This window comes from Chamaea fasciata, unplaced genomic scaffold, assembly GCF_029207755.1.
Source record: "Chamaea fasciata isolate MVZ Bird 193981 ecotype frontalis unplaced genomic scaffold, bChaFas1.0.hap1 SCAF_9, whole genome shotgun sequence".
In the NCBI taxonomy this organism is placed as follows: Eukaryota; Metazoa; Chordata; class Aves; order Passeriformes; family Sylviidae; genus Chamaea; species Chamaea fasciata.
Window position 1 is genome coordinate 14,050,677 of NW_027094094.1, and position 22,016 is coordinate 14,072,692.

General features: G+C 59.5%; 2 protein-coding genes across 3 annotated transcripts; one reads left to right on the plus strand and one right to left on the minus strand.

Moving 5' to 3' along the window:
* The first annotated feature begins 337 nt into the window (after positions 1 to 337).
* On the plus strand, positions 338 to 12,443 carry R3HCC1L (R3H domain and coiled-coil containing 1 like). Its single transcript, XM_066191705.1, has 8 exons — positions 338 to 547; positions 841 to 928; positions 6,024 to 7,432; positions 10,990 to 11,165; positions 11,277 to 11,347; positions 11,461 to 11,556; positions 11,715 to 11,855; positions 12,023 to 12,443. Exons 1-8 carry the CDS (start codon positions 338 to 340, stop codon positions 12,076 to 12,078), a joined length of 2,247 nt encoding a protein of 748 aa, XP_066047802.1. The 3' UTR covers positions 12,079 to 12,443.
* Positions 12,444 to 13,506: 1,063 nt separating this feature from the next.
* Positions 13,507 to 19,373, minus strand: LOXL4 (lysyl oxidase like 4). Of its 2 annotated transcripts, none has more exons than XM_066190582.1 (14): positions 19,085 to 19,373; positions 18,760 to 18,938; positions 18,392 to 18,603; positions 17,827 to 17,865; positions 17,489 to 17,705; positions 17,166 to 17,349; positions 16,749 to 16,903; positions 16,262 to 16,429; positions 15,890 to 16,052; positions 15,524 to 15,767; positions 15,139 to 15,254; positions 14,894 to 15,030; positions 14,592 to 14,703; positions 13,507 to 14,470 (listed from the first exon to the last, which is right to left on the minus strand). In XM_066190582.1, exons 1-14 carry the CDS (start codon positions 19,359 to 19,361, stop codon positions 14,400 to 14,402), a joined length of 2,274 nt encoding a protein of 757 aa, XP_066046679.1. In that variant the 5' UTR covers positions 19,362 to 19,373; the 3' UTR covers positions 13,507 to 14,399. The 2 variants fall into 2 exon arrangements, with proteins under 2 accessions (XP_066046679.1, XP_066046680.1); XM_066190583.1 differs by having other exon boundaries at positions 17,474 to 17,705; positions 19,085 to 19,358.
* Between the last annotated feature and the right edge of the window lie 2,643 nt (positions 19,374 to 22,016).

Consider the following 22,016-nt stretch of genomic DNA (forward strand, 5'->3'; position numbering starts at 1 on the left):
GGGCTGGACTGGGACTCACACTGGGCTGTCAGGAAGGTCCGAGTACTTCAGGGTATCCCAGACCTCAGGCATCAGCGGTCTCAACGTTGTAACTGCACCTAAGGAGGGATAATATGCTTGGCACAGCCCCATTCACGGATGCCGCGTGCGATGCCTCAGTGGCACCTTGCCAGGGTGGCCCGTGAGCGGACCCCTGTTCCCTCGGCAGTTTCACAGTCCAGGGGGAGCTGCAGAAGCCGCTCTGGCTCCTGGCTGCCCGGTCCCGGCACGGGCAGGCAGAGTGCACGCCACGGGACATTCCCCTTCCCCGGGTCACCTCTTCTCCGGTACCCACACCATGAAGCTGGCTGGGAAACAGCTGGTTGGGAACCGCATCGGAGAGCTTCGGCTCTGTAGGAAGGAGGTCCTGGAGCGGGGCGTGGGCAGAGACCCGCTGCCCATCAGCCAAACTAACCAGGGCGGCCGCACCAGCATGCCCAAAGCTTTCGCAGCGCGGTGTCCCCATGTCTGCCCGCCCGGTCACAGCGAGCACCACGGCTCCCGCCCGGTGGGTGACACTGAACGGTACCGGGAGCCCTACGGCAGCCTCAGGGGGTCCACCCGTGGGCGAGAGCGGGGGTCGCTCTCCTGTGTCCACCGTCATCCCAGCCACAGAGCCTCCTCCCTGCGGCTGCCGGGCGGTGCCGGGAAGGACGGCCCGCTGTGGCACCGGGGCCGCCCGTGTGCCCCCGGCCGCGGGGGAGGAGCGGCGGCCGGGCCGCGGGGCGGGGCGGGGCGGACGCCGGGGCCGCACTACAGGTCCCGCGCTCCCCGTCCCGCACTACGGGTTCCGCACTACAGGTCCCGGCGCTCCCCACGGCGGGGCGGGCTCGGCGCGGCGGAAGCGGCGGCGCGGCGCGGAGCGACGGGGGACCCGGCGCGGCCACTGGTAACGGCGGCGGCCTGGGGGGCGGCCCGGCCCGGCTCGGCATGGCACGGCACGGCACGGCGGGGTGCTCGGCACCCGGGCGCAGCGGCCCGGGGTGCGCACCCTGCCCGGTCCCCGCGCTGCCCCGCTCTCCCTCCCCTGCTGTTCCAGCCCTGATCCTTACTCCCCGTGCCGGTCCCGATCCTTATCCCCTGTCCCATCCCTGCCCCCTATCCCTTCTCCCGGTCCTGCCCCCCACACCCTGTCGCAGTCCTGATCCCCACCTGAAGTCCTCCTCCCCAGTCCGCTGGCAGGCAACCCCCGGGATACCGGGGTAAGCTGCCACATTGCAGACCCCATAACTGTCCCCACGGTACGGAGTCACAGGGCGATGTGTCAGCCCTTGAGTGCAGGGGAGTTACACGGATTCCTGGATGCTCGGTGCTCCGGTCTGCCATGCCTTGTGAAACAAGTGTCTGGTGCTCACAGGTGCTGGACACTGTTTTTCATGGCTGCTTGCAGGCCCCTGGCATCCTCGTCTATCCTTCACACCACCTTCAAGGTTCTGTGTGCTGCCTGCTGTGGGGCTTTCATAGCCCTAGAGTGCCCCATGGCACGATGCTTGTGACTAGACACACCTCTTGCACATTTTGGGGTGGTCACCTCAGTCGCTTGCTGGTGTAAGTGCACTGTAGGACTCTGGGCCTTGCTTTTCTGGCTGCTCTTGCTCCCTGAGTAGCTACTTTGGGTTATTTTACCTTCATTTTCCCAGGCTAGTCTTGCCTTGTTTCCTGCTTACATTTCATGGGTCCTTTCAACAGTGTTTTGGATAGTGTTTACTGCTCAGTATCATCTGCCAATTTAATGACAATTCATTATACAAGTAAAAGTTTGAGAGATGGTGTAAAATGAGACCCTTAAGTTCAGCTGAGTTGGCTCTTGCTTATCTCATCAAAAAACTTTGCCCAGCAATTCTTCTGAAGTAACTCCTCTGGGCAAGCCAGTGTCCATCATTCATTGTGTTGGTATGCAGGCTCCTTTAACTGCCAGTTTTGTTCTGCACTAGGGATAGGAACAGGGTTTATCCTGTTCTCAGCTGTGGTTTTGTTGTCCTTTCTTGCAGAGAAAATCAGCCTTGTTTGCTCTACCCATTGCTAGGGCCCTGGTTTCTTCTCAGCACTGTGTGTCAGCAGGTTAATAGGTTCATCTCTGCACTGGCCAGCCTGGCCAGGTGACTGGGTCTGTGTGGACATGCTGTTTTTGCTTTTCCTGCAGCTGTTTTTGCAAGGCGTCTGCCTCATTTGCATTTTTCTGTTTTAAAACAGTGATTTTTCCCTTTTGAGTCATCTTTATTTTTGAGCCATCATTAATTTTCTCTCCCTCCTTGTTTATTAATAGACCTTTTCACTTTTGTGCTGATTCTGCCTGGGTATATTTGTAAAGTCCTTTGTACTCCCCTTAGCATTCTGGCTGTTAACTCCTTCTGCTGGTTTGTTGTCCCTTCCCTCTCCCCTGCCCCCCTGCAACTGTGAGGGGACACTATTGACTTACAAATCATCTTCCTGTCTGGAATGTTCCCCTTCTCTTGTTCCAGGTATCTCCTAAGAGCATCTATTCCAGGTGTCTCCTAAGAGTATAGCAAGTGAAAAGCATGATTGAAATCTCTCTCAGTGCCTTTGACGCTTTTGCCACTTCCTCACAGAGCCAGTGTTTGCTGTGGCTGCTGGAGAGCTCTTTCTCCTGGCAGCAGGGGACAGAACGTCTGGAAGCCCGGGGGGCTGCAGGCAGGAGTTGGATGGAATGCAGCTCTTCGCTCCTTGGATGCTTTGCTTTGCCTTGTACCAGTGGCTGTGTTCATGCCTTTGCTCTATCTCCACCAGGTATCCAGATCCTTTCTTGGCCCCATTGCCCGCTGTTGAGCCAGGTGGGCTGGAGCTCTGCTGAGAGCAGGAGAGAGGTGCAGGGTAACCAAAACCTCTGACAGTCCTTGTCCGTGCTTCCACGGGCTGGTGTTGTGCAGTTGGTAAGTGTGCCATGGCACGTGCCTGGCATGGGATGAGTCCTGCAAGTGGCAGGTTCCCCAGTGGAGCTGTTTAGAATCTCCTTGTACCTGCCTTTTTATTAATCTTGTTATTGTAGTTATTTTTTTCCCCTTCAAAGAGCCCAATCTGCTGCAGGCTGTAAAGAGTGACATTGTGGTGTGCGAGCTGCATGCCAAGGCTGCGTGAGGTCCCCCAAGGCTCCTGGTCCCCCAGTATTGCCATCTCTGTTCACTGTCAAGGCTTTAAGGTTATCTGCTCTATTGATGGGAATATGGATTGAGTGGAATTAGAAACCTCGAAGGCTAAAAATACAGCTCCCTGCCAGGAAATGCGGCAGCCTGCTGAGAGGGTGCTGTGTGGCACGGAGACTTCTCCAGGTACTGGCATGTTCCGCATGAGCACCACAGCCCAGCATCCATGCCTGTTCCCAGGTTCCCTGAGCAGGACTGTGGCTGGCTTGCTCTTGTTTGTGGGGTCCTTCCCTGGACAGGACAGGGAGAGAAATCAGGGAGAGAATGCTGCCCGTGTGTGCTGCAGATGTTCGCTAGAGGAGAAACACAGGCTGGCACATGGCTGGGCAACTTGCTGAGACCTCACAAACACATATCATGAGCACAAGCTGCCCATGGGCAGGGTGTTCCTGGGAACAGTGCAAGAGGAGCCTGTGCCTTTAGGGAGCTTTGGCTGCCTCCTGGCTGGTTATCCGGCATCCTCCTGGCCACGCCAGGCTGTGTTGTGCTGGTCTGGTGGACTTTACATGCCAGACAGCTGGGCAGCACTCCCATCACCACTTTTACCATGGTACCATGGCCTTCCCCTGCTTGGTGCCAGAGCGCTGAGTTGTTTTGCTAGGCAGGTCCATAAAACAGGACAGCATCTGGGGCAGCATAAGCCTTTTTGGGGATGCACTGCCCATTGCTGCCTGTCTTTGTGGGGCAAGCTTGGTCCCAGACTCTGGGAGTGGCGGGGTTGCCCTGCCTAGTGTAGTGTGAATGAGATCCAAAGCCAGGACCATTGCTCTGCCTCCCGGAGCATGAAATCAGTCGGTGCCGACCCGTGGCTGTGGCATCGATGAAGTGTGTAATAGGCTGGGGGCAGGAGCTGTGCTGCCCTGTGGGGAGAGAACAAAGCACTGCGGCATCCCTGCCAGTGTGGGTCATCTACCACCTTGCTGTGCTTCTTCCCAGGCTGCAGGAAGCAGCTCCTCCCCGGCATTGTGTGGCAGGCAGAGGCAAAGCTGTGCGGGGAGAGGATGCTCCCAGCACCAGCCGTCTGGCTAATGCTGCACCATCTGCTTTGGAGGGTGAGGCAAGGTGAATGGCAAGCTTTCGAGGAGCCCATAAATCCTATGTGCAAAGGCTCTTGGAGGTCACATGGGATGTGCATGGAGCAATGCTGCTTCTGGTTGCTCTCTGTGTTGGAAGCTGTCAGGAAGGAGAGCCTGGGGAGATCACTGATCCCCACAAGACATTCAGCGATGAGCCATGGCCTGGGACTCTGGGCTTGACTGGGAAAAGTCCTTTAGCTGAACATGCTTCAGTGCAGATGGAAGCTATCTGTGGTTGGAAATGGTGGTGCCGGGGGGCTTCCAGTGCCCCCTCCCCTCTGGCACTCGGGCTGCCACTCGGTGAGAAAATGTATAATGCCTCAGTGTTGAAAAATGACTAATCCAGTCCTTGGAAGGTTTGTAGGATACATTCCTTTCTTGCGGTCGATAAAGATAAAGGGGATCGTTCTGCCAGCAAAATTAGTGTATCAAAGAGGGGGGAAAAATGACAAGAGCTACAGAGACAGAAAAATGATTGGGGTAGCCCTGGGATAGCGCTCAGCATCACCACGGCGCCTGTGCCTGCACCTCATATTCCTGCCCATCTTCGCAGCATGAAGTGCAGGCACAGGTGCCGTGATCATGCTAGGGGTACTTCCCTGCTGGGCTTTTCCAGTGGTTTCCAGAGAGCCGTGAGAGACTCGTTCATCATGCCAAGGCAATGGTCTGTCCATCCATCAGGAAGAGGGGATGATACCGTGTGGCATGCGCAGCCCCAGCCACTTTCCAGCCAGTGGTTGGCCTCCCCTCGCCTTCCCGGCACCACTGCTGGCTGTTGGTGAGGGGCCACAGAGAGTGTTCGCGCCTCAGTCAGGGGCTATGTGGAGGGGAGGCTAATGTACCGGAGGTGCCTCGGAAATGAGAGCCTTGGATGGGTTCCTGGCCCTATTGATCTGCCGGCAGTTTATGCATCCTGACATTCATAATCTCGGTCGGCGCTGATGGTCCAGATTAATGGGCCCAGGGGCTGTCCATCCGTCACTTCACATTAATTACTGAAGAGGTGTTTTTCCAGTGATTTACCTGACAGCGGCCTGTGATGAATCCCCCTAAACAGAGTGGGCAGTGATTAATCATGGGGCCCCAGCCTAGCCCCACTCTCCCTTCCCCTCAACCACAGTGCAGCCCCCCACACCATCCGTCTCCATAAACCCTGTCTGATGCATATTTATAGGGGCAGGGGGGCCTGACCGCTTGTGGTGTGCCTGCTTCTGCCAAAGATGATGAAAAATAAATCTCTGTTGGGACGGGGCAGCAGGTGAGCAGGGCTGCAGCATGCCATGGTCCTGCGCCAGGGTATCCCTGCGCTGGGGTTTGCCTTCTGTTGTTCTGTGGCTGCCTCAGGCTTCTCTGTGGTTTTTGATGCCTGAGCAGTGCATGGTCTCAGTATTCTGCTTCAGCTGCAGACACTGGTCCCTTGGGATTGAGGGTCCCAGGTAGCAGCTGCTGGAGCGGGGAGGTGCCTCAGTGATTCTGTCAGGATTTCCCCGCTTCCCCCAAGCCGGATGCACCCCACCAAAGGCTGTAGGGCTGTGGGGTGCTCCAGACCCCAAACTGGGTGTCAGATACGCTACTGTGGGGCAGTGTTGGGGCTCCACAATCCATCTCTGTGTGCCAGATGCTGAGGGAGCAAGGGTGGGTGCTGGGACCCTGTCCCAGTGACCCGGGCAGGGGCTGCCCACTGTGCACTCAGCTGTGGGGCTGCAGGGCGGCAGGCGGGGCAGTGACGCTGTTCTCTCCCTGGCAGGCAGCGGTGGCACCATGCAGCAGGAGGCGGAGGGCAGCCGGGTGCGCCGCAGGAAGCCCGACATGGCCCTCTACGTGCCCAAGGCGCGGCGGGAGAGAGAGGCACAAGCGGCCGGCGACACACGGGCTGGGCACCGCCGGGAGCCTGAGAATCACCGCCTGCTGCAGGACTCTGGCTGGGCCAGTGGAGAGGGGCAGAGGCGAAGCCCCCATGCCAGAACACAGGCAAGCAGAGCGGCAAGGAGGGAGAACAAGGTGGATGCTGGCCCAAAGGAGCTGCGGACAGCCTCTGCCAGGCACAGCCATAGGACGAGAGGCAGCTGCCCTATTGCACTGGAAAGCCTGGAGGCATCACCCAGCTTGTGTGTGCCATGCCCAGATCCAGCTGTTGCTCAGCCCTGGGGCAGGCAGGACGAAGCATCTCGTGAAGAGCCTGGAGAGCTCAGCCACAGCCACAGGATAATAAGGAGTGAGCCTGACCCTCCATCCCCACTGGGTGCCCAGGCTGGGGCTGTGAAGGCTACCCCTGAGCCTGGGGATGACCCCATTAGCCCAACACCCACTGATAGCCCAGCACTGGTTTGTCAGACAGGCCTGAGTGGCACGTTGGAGCACTTGGGGGACAGCATCCTAGATCCAGCTGTGGACCTCTCCCAAAGCCTGGGAGAGACTGTCCTGCAGTCAGCAGGGGTGGCCCAGTTGGTGGGGGAGATGGTGGGTCCAAAAGCCTGGGAGGAGGTGAGAGAGGAGGAGAGGTCTCTCCTGGCAGAGCAGAGCAAGTGTTGTGCCACTGGGGTACAGGAGGAAGAGGAGACGTGGGGAGGCAGGGCTGTGCTTCCTGGGGAGAGCACCTTGTCTGCACCAGGAGCCAGCTGTGAACCTGTGTCCTTGAGGGGTAGCATGGGTGATGTTTCAGTACTTCCAGGGGGGAGCACTCCACAGCAGGGCATGGGCAGCTCATCCCAGCTCCCGCCTGTAATGGAGGAGAGCACTGCTGGTGCTGGGGATCCCAGTGGGCAGGGTGAGCTGGTGCCTGCTGTAGAGGAAGCAGGCAGCACTTCTGCCTGCACAGATAGCAGTGCTGAGGCCGAGAGCAGTCCGTGCGAGGGAGCACCTCTGGAAAGCTGTGTGTCCCCAGTGCCCCTAGAGCTGCTGTGCCATGGCATGGAGGAGATCTCACCTGCATCCTGGGCCAAGGAGCTGGGAAGGCCAGATAAGGATGTGGGCTCACTGCAGAAGCACCAGGAGGCTGAGAAGGAAGAGAGTGGTCTCCACAGCAGCTCCCCAAAGGAAGGACAGACCAGTGCCAGTGCTGAAACCCTGAGCCAGACCAGCCTGGGTGCTGAGGAGAGCTGGGATGTGCTGTTCAACGATGATGGGGACTGCCTGGACCCACGCCTGCTGGAGGAGGTACTTCCTGCAAGCCAGTGTTTGTGGGGATTTGCAGGGACAGTAACTGGTGCCGGCTGGGATGTGGGGGATGACTGTTCCTGTGTTCTCTGGGGTGAATGTATGGGATGGGTGGGCTGCACCAAGGGTGTAGTCAGCCTGGCTGGCTGTGCTTGTCTTCTCTTAGAGCCAGCCTTCCCCTGTGGTGCCAAAACACCTGGGATCTCCATTTTCCTCCATCTGTCCCATCCCATCCTGTGTTGCTGGTAAAGGCTGAGGTGATTGTCCCTCTGTAGTACATAAAGTGTGCCCAGTAACACCTGCTGAAGTGCTGTAAACTGCAACTGCGCCCTCATGAAACCAAGGCTGGTGATAAAGAAATGGGCTGAGATGTATGGGATCCCATTGAAACAGCAGTGGGATGTTTCCTCGAAACTATGACTTCTTAATCAGCTGTGGCTCATTGCCATTCCCTCCTGCACACATGCGGCTGAATTTACTACAGTTGGCTGCTTAGTGCCAGGACCCACACCACACCGTTTTGCTGCCATTCACAAGGAAAGCTTGGCTCCTGCAGCAAGGCTGGATATCCCTTATTGCATTTTAAATCAGTAGCGTCAAACTGGTAATTTTCCAAATGACATTAATGTACCTGAAGAAACAAACAACGTTAATATTGTTACATCCAGCGTCTGCCTACCCCTGGCTGGAAGCAGGGTGTGAAGTGGCAGGTGATGCCTTGATAACAGCATCTGTGAAGGGATCAGATTAACTCAAAAGCACTCCTACTGAGGGGCACAGATCCCACCTTGTGCACAAGGCCTTGCTCGGACTGATGTGTCGTCTTGGAGCCTGGCACGGTGCTGAGATGGTGGGACACAGAGGGCTCGCATTTGGGGGCATGTGGAAGGACATTGGGTATTCCCATCCTTGCCTGGCTGTGCTCCCCTGAGTCTCCCACCCTCCAGACCAGAGGTTGTGGTGAGTGCTGGTGCGAGGAGGACAGCCCTGCCGCTCTGAGGGAGCTGATACAGGTGGCATTGGCTTTCTGTGGGCTGATGCTGTGGGCATGTCTTCATCCTCAGGGGAGGAAGGTCAGGGAGGATTCCTGGTATGGTGCAGCCATAGGATGCTGTGGGCAAGGTTGTGCTGTGCAGTACAGGTTTTCACTCCAAGGAGTATCTGTATTGGCTCCCTCATACTCAAGCTCTGAGACAAGTTTGAGCTTTCCAGGGAGCTTCCCAAAATGGGTGAAAAAGAACCTGAAATAGGCATTTATCATAAGTTGCCATCTTTGTCCCTTGCAGATTCCCACATGGTGCCTCATGCTTCCTGAGCCCTCTGAGCTCCCAGCAGGTGGATGTAGCTGCTTGGGAAGGGTGCAGGCTCTCGGGAAGGTGGAGCTGTTGCTAATTAACAAAAAGAACAAGAAAATTAGTAATATCTTCCTTGTAACCGAATCCTTATGCAATGCAGATAGCTGGCAGAGAGCAAGATTTATGACGTTCTGTGTGGAGGAGAGATTTCTGATAGTGGATGGCTCTTTAATCTAGCAGGAAAAAAACACCATAGCGAGCACCATAGCAGCTGGAAGCTGAAACCAGACAAATTCAGAGTAGCAATCAGTTTGAACACGGAGTAATTAAGCACTGTGACCATTTCTTTGCAGGCTCTGTGGACTCTCCATCAGGCAGTGTGGCATGGCAGGGCCGCAGTGTGTGTGTGCCCAGGGCTGTGGTGTAAGCGAGCAGCCACTCACCCCTCTGACCTGCTCTGGCAGGAGTGTGTCTTTAGAGAGCAGCGAGATGTGATGGACAGGCTTCATTTTCCCTGTCATCTGTCTGTCCATCCACCAGCGAACCCTCCCCAGGATGCCTGCCAGGGCTGGGGACTGCACCATGGCTCCCAGTCCCTGCCCTGCCCCACGGCTGGGGAGCTGCTGGCACGCTGTGTGCTGGGCTGGCAGTGCAGGGGGACCTGTTGAGCTGTGCCTGCCGCGTGGCTGAGCCCTGCTGCCAGACGGCTCCTGTCCTTCCTGCCCCGCCACACTTGGTGATTTGTGAAGGTCAAGGGCTGCTCCGGCACTCTGTGCTCCTGCTCTCTAATCATCTTCCCAGTGCCTGGCACTACCTGAGTGCTCTGCTCCCTCAAGCAGCACCGCAGGGCTTTATCCTGCCTGGGAATGGCTCCCTTGCTTCCCCTGAGCAGGTGCAGGGTGTCGGATGAGTGTGCGGCCCTGCACAGGGCAGGAGGCTCTGCTGGCAGTGCTGGCTTGTCCCGTGAGCTCCATAACTCAGCTCTACCCTCCGCTGGCATCCAGCCACTATGGCAGCACCCCCTTACCTCCCGTGAATCCATCTTCCCCATAAAATTGTCGGAATGAGCACTTTTTATCGACTGAGCTGGCTGGGATTTATGCACTCTAAGCTTGCAGTCGCAGTGTGCTCTGCTATGATCGCTTAGGGGATCGGGGTGGGAACCTGCCTGAGTTATGTACCCATTTCTTGGCATCATGCCAGCCCCACGCCCCAGGGGGAACAGGGTAGCTGTCAGTGGCTTTGAACTGCACCCGGCCTGGTGTCTTAGCTGAAGCAGAGCTGTGAGTCCCCTTGGCCACTGGCACAGCATGGTTTGGAAAGCAGGGATTCAGCAAGTGATGCCGGGTGGCCCACTGGGCAGAACATGGTGCAGGGTGACCAACTGGCACTGGCAGTGCGGTGGGACAGAGGGAAAAAGGGGCTGGCTGCGCCCCTGTGTTGTGGGAGTGGAAGGCTGCTCTGCCTGTGTTTTAAAATAAAGATTGAAAAATGTGCAAGGTAGAAAAGCTCTACAGCCATCATCTTTTAGGGCTGGAGAAAGTGCCTCACTGTGAGCTACTAAAGGTGCACAACCCATTTTATCAAGAAGATTGAAAAGGGACTTGATTAAGATTTGTAAGTGCTGTGATGGGGAGGAGACCAGGGACTGAGGGTTCTTTAATCCAGTGGAGAGGCAGAACAAGAACTGCCAGCTGTAAAGAGAAGTCAGACAAATTCAAATGAGAAATAAAACGTAAATTTTTATGTGCACAGGTGATTAACCAGCAGAACTTGCTCCTCAGTGGAGCACTGTCTTTTTCATCTTGGCATCTGGGGTGCTGATAGGCTGCTCCAGTGCATGTGCTGCAGCCAGGGCGTGCTGAGCCTGGTGCTTCCATGTGGTAGAGAGACATCAGTCTTTCCTCCTGGCATTACTGTCCTGCTCCTTGTTCTGCCCCAGAAGTATTTCAGGTCATCGCATCACTGTGGAAGGAGGGGTGTGCTTGGAGATGCATGTACTGTTTCGCCCCTGTCATTCCTACCATGTCCCTGACCTGGCTGCAGAGCATGGCAAGTGAAGGGATGCTGGTAATAGGAAAAGCAAGTGCATGTTGTGAGAACCCTGGTTGATAACTCCTCATTCTCAATGCCCTGAATCCATCTGCAGTGCTGGGGTGAGCTGCAGGACAACTTCCTGGGGAGCACTTGCCACGGATTGGGAACTGCTGTGAGGCAGGTGGGCATGGGTTGCTCAGTGCTGTGCCTCTCCTACTGCTGCAGCTCTCAGGGGGTGAGAAGCACCAGGAGAGCCGGCAGTCACCCCGTTTCAACTACTATGGGGCTGAACCTGCTGCACCAGACATCAGCGATGATGAGCTGCCCCACGTCATCGAGATCTACGATTTCCCCTCAGATTTCCGCACCGAGGATCTGATGCGTGTCTTCTGCAGCTATCAGTGAGTCTGCCAGCACTCTGTTCCTGCTGCTGGGGTTCCCTGCCTGGGCTCTGCTCCAGATTGCTGCCCATCAGGTGCCAATGCCTCGCTTACCTTCCCACTCTTTGGCAGGAAAAAAGGCTTTGATATTAAGTGGGTGGATGATACGCACGCCCTGGGCATCTTCTCCAGCCCCATAACAGGTACTGCTCCTGGTTCAGCTGGGGATGGGCAGAGAGGAGGCATCTGTCTCCCGCAGCCAGATCCTGGGCACGGGGCTGACTTTGCACCTGGACATGCTGCTCTCTTCCTGCAGCACGCGATGCCCTCAGCACCAAGCACCTGATGGTGAAGACACGCCCACTCTCGCAGGGCACCCGCGCCTCTAAAGCCAAAGCCAGGGCATATGCTGGTGAGTGGTGCTGCCCTGTGCCAGCTTGTGCCATCATGCTTGTGCTGCAACATCATCCTGGTAACTGGGGATGGATGGGGCAGGCAGCACGGCTCCACAGCTGTGCTGGCTGCCCCGTCTCTCCCAGAAAGCCCCACTAATGTCCCCCATCTTCACAGAGTACCTGCAGCCAGCTAAGGAGCGCCCTGAAACATCAGCTGTCCTGGCCAGGCGGCTGGTGATTGGTGCCCTGGGCGTACGGAGCAACCAGACACCAGCCCAGCGAGATGCCGAGCGGAGGAAGCTGCAAGAAGCTCAAGGTGAGTTTTGCATGCCTGGAGGGGCTGCAGTATAGGGGGGCCTTCCTCGTGCATGCTCCTTCTCACAGGGTGCTAGGTGGGAGGGGGCTGCACCAGAGTGGATTCCAGCCACCTCCACAGGGAGGTGAGGTGATAGGGATGTGGCATTGACCCTCTTGTCTCTGCAGAGAGGAAGCGCCTGGAGAACAAGCAGCGGGAGGATGCCTGGGAGGGCCGAGACTGAGCCAGGAGGCTGCACTTTGGGCCCATGTCCCTCTCTGCAGGCAGACAGAGCACTCTGTGTCTCAGTGCTGGGACATATTCTGCACTGCATCCAAAAGCACCGTGCTGCTTCACCGAAAGGGCTGAGCAGCATGCAGGCTGGTTGGTGCTGTGGGGGTGCTGTTGCTATCAGGAAGCACTGCCCACCCTGCCCAGGGCAGAACCCCCAAGGCTGCCAGCCACAGCAGGAGCAACAGCAGGATGCAGGGAGCTCGGCAGAGAGCATGGCGGGCTGTGTGGGGCGGCCCTGGCCACCTTGCAGGGCCTTGTGAGTGAGAGTTTCTGTCCTTTATTTTGCTAATAAATGCCATTTATTTTATTTGCTTGCCTGGGTGGTGGCTCCCCGTTCCCTTCATACCGGGGGAGGGCGTGCATGCCGGGGGCGGCTGCGCATGGTCTGCACCGCTGTGGGGATGTCCACCCCTCCCAGGTGCTGGGTGTCCCCAGCCGCTGTGGGGGATGTGCAGGCAGGAGGGATCGGGCAGGACGGCAGGCAGGAATGTGCTGGCAGGGACCCTGTTTACTTCCGCGGAGCAGCTGCAGCCCTGAACAGCAGGGCCCTTGTCAGAGCATGGGCAGGGCCGTGTTCCTGGCCCCACACGGGGCTGTGATGTGGCCACGCTGCCGGCTGTGGCAGGCTGGGGGCTTCCTGCCCTGCCCCCGGGTGGAGGCTGGCACCTGAGACCTGCCTTTGGCTCTGCTTTGCATCATCTCTCAGCACCTGAAAAACAGCCCTATGTTCCCCAGCGCTCCCACCCTCCAGCTCTGCAGACTCTGAGGTTTTGGGGCCTTTTACAGGAGGTGAGGATGGGAATGATGCTTTTCTGCCACCACTGCCAGCATTTTGCATGCTTTTGGTCACTGAAGAGCTCATGTGCCTGCCCTGTGTCCCCTGGCTGTCCCCCAGCTTGGCAGCAGTGGAGCTGGTCATGACCTGGCGGTGGTGGCTGCCTGCCCCTGCGCCGTCCGGCAGCGCTGCCAGCTGGGAGCCATCTCGGCTGCTGCTCCCGGATGCTCGTGGCTTGGACAGTGGAAATTTCAGGGCGCAAAGCTGCTCTCATGTGGAAAACATCTTCCCTGCCATCCGGCATCCCTCAAAGCCTGACCCTGGCCGAGTGAGCCTCCACCAGCACGTGCCTTGCCACGGTCTCTGGTCGTGGGCCCCTTCAGTGCATCACCACCGTTCCCAGCAGCAACTCCACGTGCAGGGACCATCACGTGTGGGTGCAACCTGACTTGTCCTGGGCCAAGGTGGGTGCTGACAGCCCCCCACCCTGGGCTGATGCCTGCCAGCGAGGCAGGAATGCACAGAGGTGTGCAAGGAGAGGGCTGGCACTGCCCCGTGGCTGGTGATCTGAGGAACAGACAGTACAGAGTGTGTTGGTGACATTCCCTTTTATTTCCTGTTGTAAGAAAAAAGATAGAAACCATGGGAGGTAAGAAACAGAGAGCAGGGGCACAGTGTCCCCACACTGTGCCCAGGAGAAATGGCTTTGAGGGACAGAGTGGCCCTACTATAGCTCCCATGTCTGGGAAGCTGCCAGGACAGCCTGGGAAAGCCCAGCATGTCAGCTGCAGACACAGTGGCTGCTGGGCTGGCTGCCAGCCCATGCTGCTACAGGGCTGGCTGGGTCTTTTTGCGTGCACAGGGTTAGCCAGTTCAGGGCCAGGGTGCCCTGGCCCATGGGGACCACTGATGGCAAGCCAGAGCTGCTTGATGCCAGCCACATGCAGACAGCCAGGGAGTTGGTGGCCCTGGGTGGCACAGGGGAAACACTGCCTGGCTTGGGACACATTGCCTAGACCAAATTGTTCCCAGCTGGGGACTGCCTTCATGATCCTAATGGGAAAGAGTGCAGGGAAAAGAGGAGGTGATGGTGGGATTGGTAAGAGAGTACCCCCTCTTCCACAGCACAGCTCTCTGCTCCCAGCTCACAGAACCTTTATTGAAGACAGGACTGGTGCATGGGTGGCTGGGAATTGTCCTGAGTCTGCTGGAGCATGAGGGGCTGGGCAGGCTGAGGTAGTTGTCCTGGGGGGCCCTGGGGCTGTGGAGGTGAGGGCTGCTGCTGTACTTGGGCCACCCTTTGAAGTCCTGCTGGAAGTCATGGACTGGGCACCCCCGCCGGCCCTGGCGCTCATCTCCATCCTCTGCAGCAGCACCAATAAAGACAAAAGTCTGCAAGTCCCTGAGCTCAGTCCAGTGCTGCCAGGGCACAGGGGCTGGGGCACGGGAGTCGTACTCTCCTGTGGCGCTGCTGGGACCATGTCAATGCCAAGGGTTCACACGAGGTTGTTGGCCAGGCGCTCCCGTCTCTCCAGATCGCTCACCACGTCAGCACCATAGGCATCACCTAGGGAGAGTGATGTGGGGGTGGGTGGGCGTGTGGGGACAGAAGAAACCTGTGGTGCCCCCAGCTCCATCACTGCCCTCACACTGCCTGCCACAGCCCCTATGCTCCCATCCCTCCTTACTTGTGTGGCACCCGTGCATCCAGACACGCTGCCCATCATACTTGCACTGGCACCTCATCACGTTGTTGGAGAAGTCAGACTCAGCCACCTCATGCTTGGGGTTCACGACCACCTGGGGAGGGCAAGGGACAGGGCTGGGAGCACCTCTGCTATGCCCTGGCCAGGCAGGGCTGTGGCATGCACAGCAGGGTATAGAGCAGCACCCTGATGTGCAGGGTGAGGGATGCTGTGGTGCTCATGGAAGGGACACCCCAGCCCTGAGATCTGGTAGCTTGGTGTCCCCTGCCCCTCCATCCCCATACCTGGAAGGTGTAGCTGCCTGGTGGCACATCGGTGATGTCAATCCACTGGCAGTCGATGTCATGGCGGTAGGTGTCCCAGCACCCCACACTCACCCCCTGCTCGCCAAAGTTGGCACAGGCAAAGCGTCGCTGAAGACCTGCAGCAAGGAGGGGAGGTGAGGGAGGCACAGACAGAGCCCCTTTGGGGAGCAGAATTGGGGGTAGCAGAATGGGGGGTCACTGTCAGCTCTCCAGCTAGCACCTACCATCGGGGCAGTTGGTGTCTTCCAGGCAAAAGCTGGCCTTGTGCCCCTCAGCCACCTTGGAGCCATTGAGCGTCAGCAGATCATAGTGGGTAAAGACCTCGATGCTGTGGAAGTGTCTGTGGGGACAGGAGCTGAGCACAGGACCAGTGCCTGGCAGGGAGCACGTGGCTGGCCCAAGCAACCCCTGCAGAACTTCCAGCAGGGCAGCACCCAGGGAGTCAGCAAATTACAACCCTGAAGCCAAATAAAGTCGTAATGACAGTGCTGGCTCAGACGCTGTTAATTACCCCGGGTGGGACAGTCTCTTGGGGACGGGTGCCACCATGCCCTGCCTGGCCCAAGGAGGGGGCAGCTCCCTGCCAGCCCCTGCCTATGGGCCACTCACCGGTGGCACTGGTGCCAAGTCCAGGCATGACGCCCCATCCTCGGTCGGAAATCGGCTCTTCCCAGGTTGTGGATCTGGGAGGAGAAGCGAAGGAGGCGGCGGTGGCCGTAGGGCCATTGCATGTTGTCAGCAGAGCGGGAGAGGCAGCGCTCCTCATGGGCACAGTACAACAGCCCCAGGGGCCGGTCCTCCAGGTAGGCTGTCTCCTGCACCAGCTGGGCATTCATCACCAGGTCTGGTGCGTCTGTCATGGAGGGGATCAGTGGGGATTAGGGTGATGCCCACCTTGCATAGCACCCCCTATTCTCCTACAGGAGCAGAGGGGTCCCCCCTCCCAGCAGTACCCCATGGGCTCCTGCTACTCACGAGCAGTGCAGGTGACCCCCGCTGAGAAGCGTCCCCCGCCGCTGGGGCAGTGGACAGGGCCATGGCGCTGGCACTGCTGGAGGGCCAGCTCGGTGCCGGCACAGCGCACCCCGCTCATCACAACCCGGGTGGCATCAGGGCTGCCTGCCCAGTACCAAGTCTCCTGAACAGAGGAAGAGCACAGTGCTTGGACCAGTCCTTGCAGCCCTTGCCAGCACCCACCAGCCTCCCCTGCCTCCTCTCCTGCCTTAACACTGCCACCAGGGTTTGTTCCTTCACCATCCCATCCCAGAGCCCCTGGCCACACCATTCCCACGCTATCCATCCTGCAGGACCCCTGCAGTTCTGGCCCCAGGCTTGTACTCCACTCACCTGGAGGGCATGGCTGGCAAAGCCCAGCCCCAGCTGCCTGCAGACCACCATGGCCTCATTCAGGCCCCACTGTGCACCACACACTGCACCCCACTGCAGCCGCCCCTGCACTGGCACCAGCACCTCCACCACGCCTTCCTCGGGGTTGCGGCCCCCGGCCAGCCGCACCTGTTGGCAGAGAGGGGCTGAGCTGGAATGTGGCGCAGACCCCTAGCTCTCCCACCCCACGCTGCAATGGGGCAAGCAGTCCCACACATCCAGCTGAACATCTCCCTCATCTTCCTCTTCTTCCTTTCCTCCCTATAAGACAAATTTTGCCACCAGATCATCCTGCAGAACCCCATCAGGGTGCTGCTCTGTGTCCCCCCATGCCCTGGGTCACCCCAGGGCTGCTCAGAGCATCCACACTGGGCAGAGAGCTTGGGGAGCAGGGACTGTGCAATGGGCCCAGGCTTCAACAGGCCCTGGGAAGGAGGCAGGGATTCACCTGGCTCTTGAAGTCCATGTAGGGCATGTGGCAGCGGACGGCAGCGTCAGCCTCGTGCCGACACCCATTCTGCTCAGCATCTTGGAAACGACACTCACCCAGGGAGCGCTCGTAGCCAGTGCACCGTACATTGCTCATATGGATGGGTCCCAGACCTAAAGCACAGGAAGGGTCAGTGCTCCCTGCTCCATGAGCTTCCTGGAGCAGGACCCTCATCCTCCTTCCTCTGGTCTGGGCATTCTCTATGGGAATAGGGCCCATGGCAGGAGCAGATAGGGCAGCCTCATCCCAGGGCAGGCTGGAGCTGTGTGAGCATCCCAAGATTCTCCAGCAGGACACATTATACCAGTTGATTTCCCCATCATACCCTTCCAAGCCCAGAGGTTTCTCAAGTCCATGCTGTAACACCAGCCTCACCTTGTCCCATCCGGGCTCCCACCAGGGCCTGCTTTGCTGTCCCGTAGCCCAGCTGCCGGCACACCACGCTGGCTGCAGCCAGGTCCCACTGTTTGTCACACACGGTGCCCCACTCCCCGTGGCGTAGCACCTCCACCCGGCCCTCACCAGGGTGGGTGCCTGCTCGCAGCCGCACTGGGAGCACCTGGGTATGGGGAGCAGCCAGTCAGCAACCCCAGTACGCAGCCAGCCCCCTCCTCAAGTGCAAATGGGGTGGCTGTGTGCTGCTCAGCTCTGGAACTCTCTATCAGTGGGAGAGGGTGTGGAACTCTGCAAGGGCTCACCTTTCCTGGGGTGGTCTTGTTCTTGCCCTTGCCTGTGCCCTTCTGGAAGGCAGGGCCAGGGAGACAGCTGACGATGGCATGCATGCCGTGGGGGCAGGCGTGCTGGTGGGGGGCTGGTGGGGCCATCTGCATAGGGCAGCGGGTCAGGTGGGGCTCTGAGCCCTGACACCGCACCTTGTGCACCCAAAAGCTGTTCTTCTGGCTGAGGGTCTTCAGGCTGCCAAGGGAGAGGAGCAGGGCCAGGGTCAGTTTGGGTGCCAGAGACTCCCCCCACCCAATGCCTGTGCTGGGTGCCCATCCAAGGCAACCTGCCTACCATGCTCAGTGCTGAGCCCTACCTGGAGTTTGGGTCCTTCAGCTTCCTGTTCCAGAGCTTCCTGTGGGTGTACAGGGCCAGGAGGTGAGGGAGCATGCTGACACTGCCCAACTCTGAACCCCCTGTCCCATCATTTCTGCCCTCCCTGGAGATGGAGACCCCACGGTACGTCATGCTCTCTCCCCACTGGCAATTACTGTGCCAAGCCCATCTGTAACGTGTCCCAGTGGGACTGTGTCACTCCTGGCACTGGTAGGGGCTCATTATGGGCTGTATTTATAGTCCCAGGCTGAGACGGGGTGGGAGGGACCGAGAGACACTTGTCATTCCTCTCCTTTCTCCCACACTTTGCCAGCCATGATGGTGACCAACCCTGAAGATATTTGGATGCTTCTGAGCCCAACTCTGACCCTTGTCAAAGGTCCAAGAAGGTGAATCGAGCATGGCCAGGTCATACCGGCACCTCGCACACCCACCCATACGTGCAGCCCTTCTCTGACCACTCCTCCAGTCTCTTGTCCCCACAGAGTGTCCAGCCAGGCACCTGCCCCACATGCCCAGGTGCAGCATGTCTCCCACATCCCTACCGGTAGAAGCTGGTATTGATGTGCTTCTCCCGGGGGAAGCCCAGCATCCCGCAGACCACGCGGCTGTTGTTCCTGGTCCAGTTGGCATCACACACCTGCCTCCAGCGCCCATTGTGCTTCACCTCCACAGCACCCTCCATCACTGGCATGCTCAGCTTAGCCCGTGCCAGGATGGGCTTGAGCCGCACCTCCTCCAGGGTTAGTCCTGACACCTGCCACAGGGGGCATGAGGTGGGCATGGGGCTCCAGCATCAAGGGCAGGGTGTTTAGAAAGGAGGCCAGGAGAAGGGGAAGGGTTAGTGGGACGTGCTCCAGTCACCCTGGTGTACCCTGCTGGGCACAGGCCAATGTCATGGGCCCCCACTCACCGCTCCCAGGTGACCAGAGGTGGTAGCCTGCAGGGAGTTGCCAGGCAGGCGCTGTCCTGAGCACACCACACCAGCATCCTCGCCATGGTGGCAGTCACTGATGCCCCAGCCATTGTGGACGCACTCTGCCAGGGAGCCTTCGCTGCCCCCACACCGCACGTTGTCCAGCCAGATGGGGCCTGGGGACACAACATCATAGGCCCCATCCAGTGTGTCTTGCAAGCTCTCTGCACCCACAGCCCTGTGGGGAGGCTCTCACAGCCAGTCATGCTGTCCCATTGCCCATGTCAGGATCCCCTGCCCCCATTCGCCACCTGCCCCCTACCTTCCCCTTGGCCGTAGGTGGCACTATGGGTCCAGGTGATGGCTGCGGTGTAACCCAGCTGTCGGCAGGCGACGGTGGCCGCATGGAAGTCAAAGCCGTCATCGCACACGGTGCCCCAGCGTCCCTGGTACAGCACCTCCAGCCGACCCTCTCCAGCTGGTCCCCGCGGTCCCCCCAGCCGCAGCTGCACCGGGGCTGGCTCCTGCCTGCTGGGGGCCACCCAGCACAGCAGCAGCACCAGCTGGACTTGACTTGCGCCAGTTGGCATCATCATCATGGTTCTGTGGCTGGGATGCCTGAGGACAGCCCAACAATGAATCCCAGGGGACCATGGCAGAGTGGGGGTGCAGCTGCAGCTCCCCTGTGCCCCAGGAGCTGGGCAAAGGTGGAGGGATATCATTCCCTCTCGCACGGTGGTGACATCCCTGTGCTGTGGGGGATGCATGGGCTGGTTGCTGCCATGCTCACAGCGCACCCCAGCCCTACACTCTTCACCAGGTCACCCAGCTCTGACACAGCCCTCCCGGGCACCGACAGCCATGGGCAGCCCCATGAACATTGCCCTGTGCTCTTATTGCTTCCTGTCTAACCCATGATTTGGGAGATAGGTGAGAGGGCCCCACAGAGCCCCCTTTTATCCTCCACCTGGATTCTCTACTGAACACCAGGGTTCCTCCCCATCTTGCACACAGCCCGGTCCCCGTCACCTCACCTCTTCCCCTGCATCCTCATTCGGAGCATTGGTGGGATGGATGACCCACCTCCAGGTGCCCGGACTTCCCCTCCCGGGGCCATCCCCGGCACTCACCCTGGCAAGGGACGGCGGTGCCGGACCGGCAGCGGTGCGGGGCAGGCGGTGGCGAGGGACACGGTGCTGGCGAGGGGACGCAGCGCTAGCGCCCGCGGCAGTGGATCCCGCAGCTCCTACCTCCCGCCGGGAACCGCCTGCAGCGGCTTTTATGGTGCGGCGGGGTGGGCCGACCCGAGGGGGCCCCCCGCCTCCCCGCCTCTGGTCTGGAGCCCAGCCCTGCGCCCTGCCCACCCCCGGCCCTTCACTGCCTCACTGCACACTGGGGCAAACCTGTTCCTGTCCCAAACCCTGTCCTTCTCCCAGCCGGGAGGATCTGAGCTATCCCGGATAGTCCCTACCTGCCGTGAGACTGGACCTCCCCCGAGTTCAAATTCCCTCGGTCAAGGGATGCTCCCCTCACTGGGCTGCCCCCAGCCAGGCACAGCATGGACTTTCTGGAGATTACAAACTGTTATGCTAGGGACACGCCTTGTACCTTCCCACTCACGCAGAGGTTCATGTGGGTACACAGGCAGAGGATGTCTGGAGATGCTGCAGTGGGACCAGCACTCGGGGGGCACAGGGACCACAGCAGGCTATGGGATGGTACCGTGACCCCGCAGCACAGTTCTCCCAGGGCTTGAAGCATCACCTGTGCCATCCATAGATCAGGCTGGCTGTGAGGGTCCTCAGGCTTAGCCCTGCTCCGTGGGACGTGGAGACTGGTGATGCCCCACCCCCGCCCCGACTTGCCCCGGGAGCAACCTCTGGCTTGGGGTGCCGCCAGTCCCCGGGGCACCCTGCTGCCCACACGCCCGACGTGCCCCGCCGTGGGATGGGGATAAACAGGAAGCCCAGTACCCCGGCCGTGCCCAGGGACCGGCCAGGAATGTGCCGGTGGCCACCGGACTGTTTGTTTGGAGTCAAAGCAGCCGGATCCTGCCGGGAGGAGCCAGGATCAACACGGCCGGGAATAGCCCGTGAGCTCATCGCCACGTCTCGCAAGGACTTCCAGCACCTCTGGGTGTGCAGGGATGTACAACTCTGGGTCCCCCTCGAAGGGGATCCTCATCCCAGCCGTCTGCCTTGGCCGGGATCAGGGCATGTCCTGAAGCCTCTGCTGCGATATGAGCCCCTGGCCAGCCCCAGAATGGAGGCCACGGAAAGCCCTGGGGAAGGGCAGGGTTGGGGCCAGCAGTGGAGCCCGTGACTCATTCGTCTCGACGTTTTGGAGATCAATTGCTCAAGTGTGAAGTCAGGACCTTCCCCCGAACTCCTCCCCCGGCAGATGCTGGCAGGGGTGCAGGGCAGGCGAGTGCTGGGTCCCGCTCCCAGCTCTGCCTCTGCTCCTGGGGACAGCAAGAAGAGAGAAGTGAGGGGGCTGGTGGGCTCTCCCACATCTGGGACCTGCCAGCCTCTCCTCGCAGCAGTACGGGCACTCTGTCCTGCCGCCCATGTGATGGTGGCGGGCCGGAGGTGTCCCCCTTTGCCCTGAGGTGTCAGCCAGTGAGCCGCTCATCTCCCTCGGGGCTCGCTGCGTGCCAGCACCTGCAGCCCCGGGCAGCCAGCAATGGCAGCAGCTAAAAATACGCGGCCGGCAGCAGGGCAGCCCCGTGCGCGGGAAGCTGTGGGCGGCGGGCGGGCGGGCGTGCGGGGCTATTCTCAGAGGGCTGCGGGACTATTCCTGGCCGGTCAATATTGATTCAGCCAGCTCAGGTGCAGCAGCTCACCCTGTCAGCACCGTATTTAGGGCCCGGCAGGAGGCGAGGCGGGTGGCTGAATCGGGAGCATTGTCTGGCGGAGGAAGAGGGCAGGGAGAGGATGTGAGCTCTGTAATCTGCAGCCAGCGGCTCCCGGCAGCAGCGCGGGTGAGGGGCACACCCCGGGCCTGCTGTGGCTGAGCAGTGGCCAGCACGGAACATCTGCCCTGGGGACGGGGGGACGGGGCCAGAACACGTGCAGGCCAGCTTCCGTCGGGAATAGGAGCATGTGTGAGGCACGAGGGGGCAGCTGCTAGTCCTGGCTCCTGTGGTTTCTGAGCTGCTGGGCACGTGTCTGCTGTAGACACAGCCACCAAGAGCCGGGGGACTGAGGACAGTTGGAGACTTCAGGTAACAAAGCAGTTGCCAGGCAGCTCCCTGC